General features: G+C 49.3%; 1 protein-coding gene across 13 annotated transcripts in view; it reads left to right on the top strand.

Annotated features, from left to right (window-relative positions):
- The window catches only part of SIPA1L3 (signal induced proliferation associated 1 like 3), a 293,879-nt gene that overhangs the window by 183,354 nt on the left and 98,294 nt on the right, over nucleotides 1-12,231 (top strand). For all 13 annotated transcript variants that reach the window (XM_039465884.2, XM_074386413.1, XM_039465880.2 and 10 more), the window contains 4 exons: nucleotides 3,803-3,991; nucleotides 4,880-5,054; nucleotides 8,905-9,008; nucleotides 12,017-12,174. In XM_039465884.2, the coding sequence (XP_039321818.1) occupies nucleotides 3,803-3,991; nucleotides 4,880-5,054; nucleotides 8,905-9,008; nucleotides 12,017-12,174 (626 nt within the window). The remainder of the gene's footprint in view (nucleotides 1-3,802; nucleotides 3,992-4,879; nucleotides 5,055-8,904; nucleotides 9,009-12,016; nucleotides 12,175-12,231) is intronic.

Genomic DNA, 12,231 nt, shown 5'->3' with positions numbered 1-12,231 from the left:
CTTAATTGAAACTGCAACCCCAGGGCCACCCAGATTGACAGGACAGAGCCTGTGATGTCATTGCTTTTCATAATCAGTTTCAAGACTACTGTGCTTATGATAAGACAGATTTGTTTGTTAATTACTGGGGCCAAAAGTGGGATCATTTTATTCCTTCCATGCCTGCCTCTTGCCCAGGTGCTATTTGGTGAGGGTGGGCTGTGTGCTTAGAGCTGAAGTCATGACATGTTATTTTTGCCACCTCCTGTGTTCGTTGACTTAGGCGAGCAGATTTTTGCAATTAATACTTATCCTCCTTAGTCTTGATGTTGTTGTTGAGACAGAGTCTCATTTGATCACCCAGGCTGGTGCCCAGTGGCGCGATCTTGACTCACTGTGACCTCTGCCTCCCGAGTTCAAGTGATTCTCCTGCTTCAGCCTCCTGAGTAGCTGGGATTACAGGCATGAGCCACCATGCTGGCTAATTTTTCTATTTTAATAGAGATGGGGTTTTATGTTGGCCAGGCTGGTCTCAAATTCCTGACCTCAGGTGATCCGCCCGCCTCGACCTCCCAAAGTGCTGTAATTACAGGTATCAGCCACTGTGCCTGGCCTCCTCCTTAGTGGTTAAACCACAGCCCCAAATGTACTTTGGGTGCTTGTAACAAGCCCCCTGGGGAAGGATTTTTCGTTGTGCATTCTTGGTGTGGTGCTGGTCCAGTGCATGGCATGACCTGGTGGCCAGCAGCATGCTGTGGCTGTAACACCATGAGCTGGTGTTAGGATGTGGTGTTAGGTGTTAGCAGGGGTTATTTGGCAAGTAAAATTGAAGATTAGCATGCCTGGTGATTTAGCAATTTCTGCCCTAGGTATAAACCCAAAAGAAAAATGTGTTCATGTGCACCGAGGTGCTTCTGTGAGGGTTCCTAACAGCACTATTCAGTTGGCAAATACTGGAAGCAGTTGTGGTGCTCATCAACAGCGAAAAGGATTAAACCTATCATAGTAAAACATCAGCCTCTCGCAACAGCGCAGTTGCATCCCACATGTGTAGCATTCAGAGAAAGAGCCCGATAACAAAAGAATACACTGCCTGGCCAGGCGCAGTGGCTCACACCTGTAATCTCGGCACTTTGGGAGCCCAAGACAGGAGGATCACTTGAGCCCTGCAGTTGCAGACCAGCCTGGTCAATGTAATGGGACTCTGTCTCTACAAAAAATTTATAAAATTAGCCAGACATATAGTGGCACGTGCCTATAGTCCCAGCTACTCAGGAGGTTGAGGCAGGGGGATCTCTTACACCCAGGAGGTCGAGGCTGCAGTGAATCATGATTGTGTCACTCCATTCCAGCCTGGGCAACAGAGTAAGACCTTGTCTTCAAAAAAAAAAAAAAAAAGTACAAACTGCTTGGAGCTCAAAACTAGAGAGAAATACATGCTAAACGATGGTGTTGAAAGTCAGGATAGAGTTACCTTTGGGGAAAAGGTATCAGGTACGAAAGGGCTGTGGGTGCTGGAAATACACTTCTTGATTGGGTTGGTGATTACCCAGGTATTCACTTTGTGATAATTTCTTTGCCTTCATATCCATGTGTTATATACTTTTTTAATTTTTTTTTTTAATGGAGACAAGGTTTCACCATGTTGGGCAGGCTGGTCTCGAACTCCTGACCTCAGGTGATCCACCTGCTTCAGCGTCCCAAAGTGCTGGGATTACAGGCATGAGCCACCACGCCCAGCTACTTTTTTTAAATTTTAGGACAGAGTCTCGCTTTGTCACCAGGCTGGAGTGTAGTGGCATGATGTCAGCTCACTGCAACCTCTGCCTACCAGGTTCAAGCAATTTTCCTGCCTCAGCCTCCTGAGTAGTTGGGACTACAGGCACACTCCACCATGCCCAGCTAATTATTGTATTTTTAGTAGAGACAGGGTTTCACCTTGTTAGCCAAGATGATCTTGATCTCTTGACCTCATGATTCGCCCGCCTCAGCCTCCCAAAGTGCTGGGATTACAGGTGCAAGCCACTGTGCCTGGCCTATATACTTTATGTATTTTGATTATACCTTACCATACACATACCAAAAAACAAAACAAAACCTCATAACAAACCGTGAGCTTTGGAGAAATCAGGACTGGGTTGGGAATCCTGGTTGCCATTTTGTCAGCTGTGGTGACTTTGAATAGGGCACATAACCTCTTGCAATTTCAGTTTCCTCCTCTGTAAAACAGAGATAAAACCTCCCTTGAACAGACCTTTACATACAGTTAGACAATTACTACATTACCTGGAGCACAGTGCAGTGAACTGTGCCTTCTTAAATGTGACTTGTTATTAAGGTATATCACTTAGACATTTTTTTGGCTGCAATGCAGTAGAAAACCTGACTAACATTTTGAGACAGAGTCTTGCTCTGTCACCCAGGCTGGAGTGCAATGGTGCAATCTTGGCTCACTGCAACCTCTGCCTCCCAGGTTCAAATGATTCTCCTGTTGCAGCCTCCTGAGTAGCTGGGATTACAGACATGCACCACCAAGTCCGGCTAAGTTTTGTGTTTTTACTGGAGATGGGGTTTTGCCATGTTGGCCAGGCTGGTCTCAAACTCCTGACCTCAAGCAGTCTGCCTGTCTTGGCCTCCCAAAGGGGGCTTTCCTTTTATTAGAGGGAAGTCTGCCACAGAAGTCCTCATTAAGCACAATTCTCCAACATCTTATTGCCTAGAATTGGTCACATGGTTGGCTTTAGGAAAAACTTGGAAAGCAACATCGGGAATGGGAATGAGATGACTGTGATTGGCTTTGACTAAAGGTTTTCATCCCTGACTACACATCAGAAGCACCTGAGATGGTTTAAAAATATGCCATGCATACAGACATGCATGTCTGACCCCATCCCAGACCAACCAAGTTAGAATCACTGGTGGTGTTTTCTTTCTTATTTATTTATTTGCTGCCCAAGCTGGAGTGCAGTGGTACCATCTTGCCTCACTGCAACCTCCGCCTCCTGGGTTCAAGCAATTCCTCTGCCTCTAGCTAGGATTACATGCATGTGCCACCCCACCGGTTAATTTTTATAGTTTTAGTGGAGATAGGATTTCATTATGTTGACCAGGGTGGTCTCGAATCTTGACCTCAAGTGATCTGCCCACCTTGGCCTCCCAAAGTGCTGGGATTACAGGCATGAGCCACCATGCCTGGCCTTTTTTTTTTTTTTTTTAATGAAACTGGTTGAAAACCAGTGCCACAGTTCAAGATCTAAAACGGTGCCAGTATTCAAGGCAGGCGGGTGTTTTACATGAGTATTTACGGTAATATGTATATAATACAGTGTTACTGTAATAATGACGAGAGCCCACTTCCTGGTGGGGCCTGTTTTATTCATTATACTTCCTACTGCCTTGCATAATTCATCTCCTTCATTCAAATGTCAGCTCCACAAGGACAAGGCTTTTTGTTCATTGCCCCTAGAATAGGACTCAGTGCCTCATAGGTAGTGCTCAGTCAGTATGTGTTAAACAAATGAAGGCAGTTTACATTATTATCTCATTTAATCCACCCAACACTCCTTCAAGGTTATGATACCATCCTGTACCCATTTCACAGAAGAGCAACATGAGGCTCAGAGATACGAAGTCACTTGGTCAAGACCACACAGCAAGGAGGCAGCAGGTTCAAGTACTGCCTCAGACCTAGGGCTTTCTGACCTTAAAGCACAAACTTCCAGTCATCACACGTGTCTATTTCAAAACAAGATACCTCTCATATGCTCTAATCCCTTTCTAGGTCCTGAGAGCCCCCTAACTTTCCCTTCTATCCCCTGAGTAGCTCATCACCCTGCGGGGCTCCATCCTGGAAGATGCCACACCCACAGCCACCAAGCATGGGACTGGGCGAGGTCTGCCCTTGAAGGATGCCTTGGAGTATGTCATCCCTGAGCTCAACATTCATTGCCTGCGGCTGGCCCTCAACACCCCAAAGGTGACGGAGCAGCTGCTGAAGCTCGATGAGCAAGGGGTGAGCCAGGGGCTGGAGGTGGGAGGGCTGCTGGAAAAGTAGCTGGCAACCCCACTCCTGGTACCATTTTCTTTTGTCTTTGCAAGTAACAGTAACCTACTTAAGCTGGTTTCAGCAAAAGCAGGGATTCAAATCAAATTCTAGTGGTGCTAAGAGCAGGAATGTAACTGGGTCTTCTATAGGAGGGAGATTGTCTAGGGGTGAGATAGCTGCTAGGTCCGCATGTGTGCATGCATATATGTGTCTGTGGTGGGGGGTTAGTGTGTGTCTTTCCTCCCCACTCCTCATGCTGGCTCCCTCTGCTTCTCTCACCTCTCCCACAGCTCCCAGTCTGTTAGAATTTCAGCCGCACACAGACCCCAGCAAGCTGACTCTGGTCACAGGAGAGCCATTGATTGGGCAATGCATGGGTCAGCTGTCTGTCCGTGGCCCAGTCACCTGTGACCAGGGGAATCTGGGATACCTAAAGCAAACATGGTTATTGGGAGCCCATTCCCTAAAAAAGATACTGAGTATAAGCCTTGAGCCCTCCAGATTTTGCTTTTGCAGAATCTCAGCTCATCCCAGTCCACCTACTGTGGGAAGCTGGCCAAGGCAACAGTCCCTTTCATGCAAGCATGCCATCACCAGCCATCCTCCAACCGCCATAGTGAGTAAAGGTGGCCTGGACACCTCGTTGTGCTTCTCTGGAGTAGAAGGGAGGGGGAGGGACAACTGGGACATGCCACCATGCCCCAACACTATTTTCCTTCCTGTCTGGCTGTGGCTCTGGGTTCCCCAGTGGTCCCAGCAGGTTCCAGGGCTGAAGGCCTCAGAAATGCCCCTTGCTCTTTTCCCTCTGCCGTCCCTGCCTGGCCTGCCTCCGCAAAGCCGCTCTTGCCTCTGCAGCTCTGCCGGAAGCACAAGGTGGGCATCCTCTATTGCAAGGCCGGCCAGAGCTCCGAGGAGGAGATGTACAACAACGAGGAGGCCGGCCCCGCCTTCGAGGAGTTCCTCTCCCTCATCGGCGAGAAGGTCTGCCTGAAGGGCTTCACCAAGTACGCCGCCCAGCTGGATGTCAAGAGTAAGTGGGGGCCAGTTAGGTCACAGTGAGCCACCGCCACATGCCCACTCGACGGGCAAAGCTTAAAAGGCCTGGGGATGCCAAGGTGGGGATGTGGAGCAGTGGGCACTCTCAGATTTCACTTGTAGGAACACGAATAAGTACAGCCACTTTGTTTTTTCAGAATTTTTTTTTTTTTTGGTTTTGGGATTCTTTTTTTTTTTTTTGAGACAGAGTCTCACTCTGTGGCCTAGGCTGGAGTGCAGTGGCATCATCCTACCTCACTGCAACCTCCACCTCCCAGATTCAAGTGATTCTCCTGCGTCAGCCCCCCGAGTAGCTGTGACTACAGGTGTGCACCACCACACTGGGCTCCAATTTTTGTATTTTTCGTAGAAATGGGGTTTCACCATCTTGGCCAGACTGGTCTTGAACCCCTGACCTCAAGTGATCCACCCACCTCTGCCTCCCAGAGTGCTGGGATTACAGGTGTGGGCCACCACGCCTAACCATGTGCAGCCACTTTGGAAAACAGTACAGCACGTTCAAGTCCAGTTTGAAGAGACCCTGCTGTGTGACTCAGCTCCTACATGCCTAGACATGCACTGTCTAATGTGCAGCACCTCCATGCACCCAGTGCACACTGGCAGAGTCGTGGTGTGTTCACCTAGTGGAGATGAACTGGCACAGTGGGCATCAGCGTGGAAGAGAGCCACATGCTTCGGGCTGTGCACAGACAGCAAGCCTCAGAAGAGCGGGACCTGAATGATGCCTTTTTTCTTTTTTTTTTTTTTGAGACGGAGTTTCGCTCTTGTTACCCAGGCTGGAGTGCAATGGCGCGATCTCGGCTCACCGCAACCTCCGCCTCCTGGGCTCAGGCAATTCTCCTGCCTCAGCCTCCTGAGTAGCTGGGATTACAGGCGCCTGCAATCATGCCCAGCTAATTTTTGTATTTTTAGTAGAGATGGGGTTTCACCATATTAGCCAGGCTGGTCTTGAACTCCTGACCTTATGATCCACCTTTCTTGGCCTCCCAAAGTGCTGGGATTACAGGCATGAGCCACCGTGCCCGGCCCATACTAATTATTTTTTATAGAGACAAGATCCCGCTATGTTACCCAGACTGGTCTCAAACACAAGGCCTCAAAGGATCCTTGGCCTCCCAAAGTGCTGCAACTACACACATGAGCCACTATACCTGGCCTAACAATTAGTTTTAAAACTAATTCTTAAACTAAAACTAATTTCAAAAATTTTTAAAAACCAGTAGGCCCAGCAGGGTGACTCACAGCTGTAATCCCAACACTTTGGGAGGCCAAGGCAGGAGGACTGCTTGACACCAAGTGTTCAAGACCAGCCTGGGCAATAAAGCAAGGCCCTAGCTCTGAAAAAAAAAAAACAAAACCAGCAATATATTGTTTGGGGATATGCTCTGATATAGTGGAACTTTGAGTAAAAACAGAGCCAGGGGTGGTGGCTCATGCCTGTAATCCAGCACTTTAGGAGGCTAAGGCAGGAGGATTGCTTGAGCCTGGGAGTTTGAGGCTGCAGTGAGCTATGATCATGCCACTATGCTCCAGCCTGGGTAGCAGAGCAAGACCCCATCTCAAAAATAAATAAATAGGCCAGACTTGGTGGCTCACACCTGTAATCCCAGCACTTTGGGAGGCCGAGGTAGGTGGATCAGGAGTTTGAGACCAACCTGGCCAATATGGTGAAACTCCATCTCTACTAAAAAATACAAAAATTAGCCAGGGGTGGTGGCATGAGGCTGTAGTCCCAGCTGCTTGGGAGGCTGAGGCAGGAGAATTGCTTGAACCCAGGAGGCAGAGGTTGCAATGAGCTGAGATTGCACCACTGCACTGTAGCCTGGTGACAGAGTGAGACTTCGTCTCAAAATTAAAATAAAATAAGCCAGGCTCAGTGGCCCATGCCTGTAATTCCAGCGCTTTGGGAGGCTGAGGCGGGCAGATCACCTGAGATCAGGAGTTCAAGACCAGCCTGGCCAACATGGTAAAACCACTTCTCTGCTAAAGACATGAAAAAAATCAGCTGGGCATGGTGGTTCATGCCTGTAATCCCGGCTGCTTGGGAAGCTGAGGCAGGAGAATCTCTTTTTTTTTTGAGACGGGGTTTTGCTCTTGTTACCCAGGCTGGAGTGCAATGGCGCGATCTCGGCTCACCGCAACCTCCGCCTCCTGGGCTCAGGCAATTCTCCTGCCTCAGCCTCCTAAGTAGCTGGGATTACAGGCACGCGCCACCATGCCCAGCTAGTTTTTTGTATTTTTAGTAGAGACGGGGTTTCACCATGTTCACCAGGATGGTCTCGATCTCTTGACCTCGTGATCCACCCGCCTCGGCCTCCCAAAGTGCTGGGATTACAGGCTTGAGCCACCACGCCCGGCCAGGAGAATCTCTTGAACCTGGGAGGCAGAGATTGCAGTGAGTCGAGATTGCACCATTGCACTCCAGCTTGGGCAACAGAGCGAGACTCCATCTCAATGAATAAATGAACGAATGAATGTATGGGAAAAATAAGGGAACACTGGAGACAATATGCAAGATAGTGTTGGCTGTCCAGGGAGAGGTGCGTGTGTCTGGGGAATGGTGCTCACATTAGAGTGTGGGTGATGATCTCTTTCTTAAGGTGGTGGCACATAGGGCATGCTCATTGCAGCAGTTTGTGTGTATCATGTGTATGTGTACATAAATATATATGATATATGGGGCTAGGCACAGTGGCTTACACCCATAATCCCTACATTTTGGGAGGCTGAGGTGAGTGGATCATCTGAGGTCAGGAGTTCGACCAGCCTCACCAACATGGTGAAACCCCATCTCTACTAAAAATACAAAAATTATCCAGGCGTGGTGGCGGGCACCTGTAATCCCAGCTATTTGGAAGGCTGAAGCAGGAGAATCACTTGAACACAGGAAGCAGAGGTTGCAGTGAGCCCACATTGGGCCATTGCTCTCCAGCCTGGGTGACAGAACGAAACTGTGTCTCAAAAAAAAAAAAAGAATAGCTCTGGAGCCCAACAGCCTGAGTCCTGGTCCAGACTCTACCACTCATTGCAGTGTGGATTTGGGAAGTCACGCCCTCTCCATGCCTCAGTTTCCCGCTCTGAAACATGGGCTTAATAAGCAGGTTTGCCTCATCCTGGTCATAACCCTCCCTACTATTAGAGAGAACCCATATCCTGATTCTCAGTGATAACCATTTCTTTGCTTTTCTTCATAGTGTTGCTACTTACGTACGATTCCTGATGGGGGTAATTTGACCTGCTTTTGCACGTCACGTGAATGGGATCACACAGTGTGTGCTGCTTTGTGTCAGCCTCTTTCACTCAACACTATATTTAGAGGATTTCCCCGTGCTGCAGCCACAACCGTTCCTTTTCCTGGCTGTATATTTTTCCACAGTGTGAATTTACCAGTGTGTTCACCCATTCTCTTGACTGACACTTGAAGACTCATGTACGCACATCCCAGGACACATGTATATGACTTCTCTGGGCCGTGCTTCTAGGAGAGGAAGTGCTAGGTGATGAGTGAAGCCTATCTTGAGGTTTAAGAGAGATTGCTAAAAAGTTTTCCAAAGCAGTTGTACCAATTTACACACCTAACCAACCACCTCAAGAGTTCCGGTTGCTCCATATCCTCACCAACCCTTGGTGCTGTCAGATTTTTTAATATTTACTAATCTGGTGGGTACAAAGCAGTGAGGTTTCCTTGGTATCTAAATGTATTTCATTTTTAACAGTGGATTGAAGCAAAAGACCAAGTTAAAGACCAGCACAGATGGTACGTGAGATATGGCAGAAACCCAGAGGTTTTGGAAATGGGGTCCTAATTGGCGTTTCTGTTTCAGCCGACTCTACGGGAACGCACTCCCTCTACACGACATACCAGGACTACGAGATCATGTTCCACGTCTCCACCCTGCTCCCTTACACCCCCAACAACAGGCAGCAGGTCAGTGATTTTCTGCAAAGGCACAGCTGCTGGATGTTGGCTGCCCACCCACCAGCATCGGCCTCTCCCAATACCGTCCTGTGGAACAGATGGAGGCCCTTGGCTTTGGAGACCATCTTCACTGGGGTCATTTTACCTGGGGGTTAGAGACCAGGCCAGGTGTGGTTCCATGTCAGTTTGGCCCCAGTCTTTCCTGCTGCTCCTCAGGCACCCTGTCTGGCTCCTGCTACCCTGACTCCCCTCCAGGGCCCCTTGAGTCGTCACTGGTCTTACGAAGAAGAGTGAATCAGTCAACATCACTTTGACTGCAAGTAGCAGAAACTCACACCAAACTGGCTTAAGTAGAAAACGATAGTTACTGGATTATATAACTCTATGATTCTGGAGAGGGCTCACTTCAGGTCTGGTTGGATCCAGGGACTCTAACAACATTAGGAATTCTCCCCATTTCTCACCTCCACTTTTCTTTGTAGCAGCTTTATTCACAGGTGCAGGGCAAAGATGCCTCCCAGCAGCCCCAGGGTCACCTCCCACCAGCTTAGCCACCCCAGTGGAAAGAGCACTGTTCTTTCCAGTTGTCCCAGAAGTGTTTCAGAACTGAGTCTCATTGGACCATTCACACGCCAGTCCCTGAGCCAGTCTTGGAGCCTGGGGTGGGGGTGGAATGGGCAGACTGGCCACGCCTGAGACTCACGTCCACCCCTGGAGAGGGCGAGTGGCGCCAGCTCAACTCGAAACATGGACGGAGGTTGGGGAGGTGCTTTCCCGAACTGGGTGGGTGTGGAGGAGGAAGGGATACCAGGTGGGCGAACCATTAAACACCCACTGCCAAGTGGCTGCAGCTGTGACCCAGCCCCTCTCTTGGACCCACCTTGCAGGCTGGGCCCAGGGAACAGTTCTTCCAGTTCCTAATGAACAGAAGCCACAGAGTGTTGACAATTTAGGAAGTAAGTGTACATATTTTCCCAGTTGGCACAAGTGACACTGTAGGCCAAAAATGATCGAATACTGATTTCCTAAGGTTCATCTAAAAGCATGCTGTTAAGAGATTTGGTCTTAGGCTAGGCTTAGTGGCTCACAACTGTAATCCCAGCACTTTGGGAGGCCAAGGCAGGCGGATCACCTGAGGTCAGGAGTTCAAGACCAGCCTGGTCAATATAGTGAAACCCCATCTCTACTAAAAATACAAAAATTAGCCAGGCATGGTGGCAGGCACCTGTAGTCCCAGCTACTCAGGAGGCTGAGGCAGGAGAACCACTTGAACCTGGGAGGTGGAGGTTGCAGTGAGCTGAGATCCACTGCACTCCAGCCTGGATGAGAGAGCAAGACTCCATCTCAAAAGAAAAAAACAAAAAAGAAGTGGGATAGAATCCAGGCTCTTTCCCTTCATCGCTACATGACTTAGGGAAAATCACTTAACCTCCTCTGTGAGCCTAAGTTTCCTCATCTGCAAAATGGTGCAAAATGAGTTAACATCTCTCAGGGTTAAGAGATTAATTAAGATGATGAATAGAAGATGTGGCTGTGCAGTATCTAGTACAGGACCAGCCACAGTCAGTAGGTACTTTAGCAATTTGATATAATGCCACTGAAACACACATAAAGAACTAACCATTCAGTACTAGGAGCTGAGCTACAAAGCATGTCTGGAGTTCACACTGTGAGCCACATCACTTTGAGCTCCGTGGGACTCCTGTCTGTGGATCTCCTGTGTTGGCAGATTCCTTGACAGTTAAACGACTACTAGAACTGTGCAAATAAGAGCAGTGTAATCTCAGCAAATAAGCCAAATACCATGAATACAGGACCAGCAGGGAAGAGAAGGCATATTAGTCCGTTTTCACGCTGCTAATGAAGACCTACCAGAGAATGGGTAGTTTATGAAGAAAAAGAAGAAGTTTAATGGACTCACAGTTCCAAATGGCTGGGAAGGCCTCACAGTCATGATGGAAGGCAAAGGAGGAGCAAAATCATGTCTTACATGGCGGCAGGCAAGAAAGCTTGTGCAGGGGAACTGCCCTTTATAAAACCACCAGCTCTCATGAGACTTATTTGCTATCACAAGAACAGCATGGAAAAGACCCACCCTCATGATTATATTAGTTCCTACTGGGTCCCTCCCAGAACACATGGGAATTGTGGGAGCTACAATTCAAGATGAACTGTAGGGTGGCGACACAGCCAACCATATCAGAGGGTGAGGGTCTCATAGGACACTCTGAAGCTGCAGCCGTCCTGACTTCAGTCAGCGTCCAGGGAAGGGGTGGTACCTAGAACTGGCCCTGCCAGTGACCTGGGCTCTGAGTCGGCCATTGCCCATGAGTGTGGCTTTGAGCAAGTTGAAGGCCACCAGCCGGTGCTCTCTAGGTCTTATTTATTGAGCACCTACTGTATGCCAGGCACTGCTAGGTACTGAGGATACAGTGCGTGGCAGTGAACAAAATCCCTGTTCTCATGGAGCTGCCATTTCAGTGGGAAGAGACAAGAAACAAAAGGAAGGAGCGAAAGCCATCTGTGCTGAGTGTCAATAAGTGTTAAGTAATGGGGACAGAAAAGTAAAGATCAGGAAGTGTTGTGGTGGGGTGTATCTTGGATAACAGTCAGCAAAGGCCTGCTGGGGAGGGTGACATATCTGCAAGACCAGAGGAGGTGAGGAAGCCGTGTGGGGCCCTGGGAGGAGGGAACAGAGGTGCAGAGGCCTCGAGGAAGTGTTTCTGGCATGGTTGAGGACCAGCAGGAGATGGGTGTGGCTGCAGCCGGTGAGCAGGGGCCATGGGGAATGTCAGAGAAATGACAGGGGCCTGCTGAGCCATGGCAAGGCCTTCATCCTTTATCCTGAATCAGAGGGAGCCATGGGAGGGTTCGTTGCCTGACTCAGGTGTTCCTTTGGCTGTGTGTGAGCAGGGAGTGGGAATGGGGTGGGTGAGGAGCTGTGGCAGTGGTCCAGGCAGGACCCCTCAGGCCAACCTGTGACACTTCCCTGTCCCCCTCTGTTGCCCTTGTCCCAGCTGCTGCGGAAGAGGCACATAGGAAACGACATTGTGACCATCATCTTCCAGGAGCCCGGCGCACTGCCATTCACCCCCAAGAACATCCGCTCACACTTCCAGCACGTCTTCATCATCGTCCGAGCCCACAGTCCCTGCACTGATAACGTCTGCTACAGGTAGGCCCTGCCACACACGGCCCCCAGCAGCGTGCGGAGAGAGGGGCAGGCACTGAC

Source organism: Saimiri boliviensis, chromosome 14 (assembly GCF_048565385.1).
Source record: "Saimiri boliviensis isolate mSaiBol1 chromosome 14, mSaiBol1.pri, whole genome shotgun sequence".
NCBI classification, from domain to species: domain Eukaryota; kingdom Metazoa; phylum Chordata; class Mammalia; order Primates; family Cebidae; genus Saimiri; species Saimiri boliviensis.
This window is presented reverse-complemented; position numbering and strand designations above follow the sequence as displayed.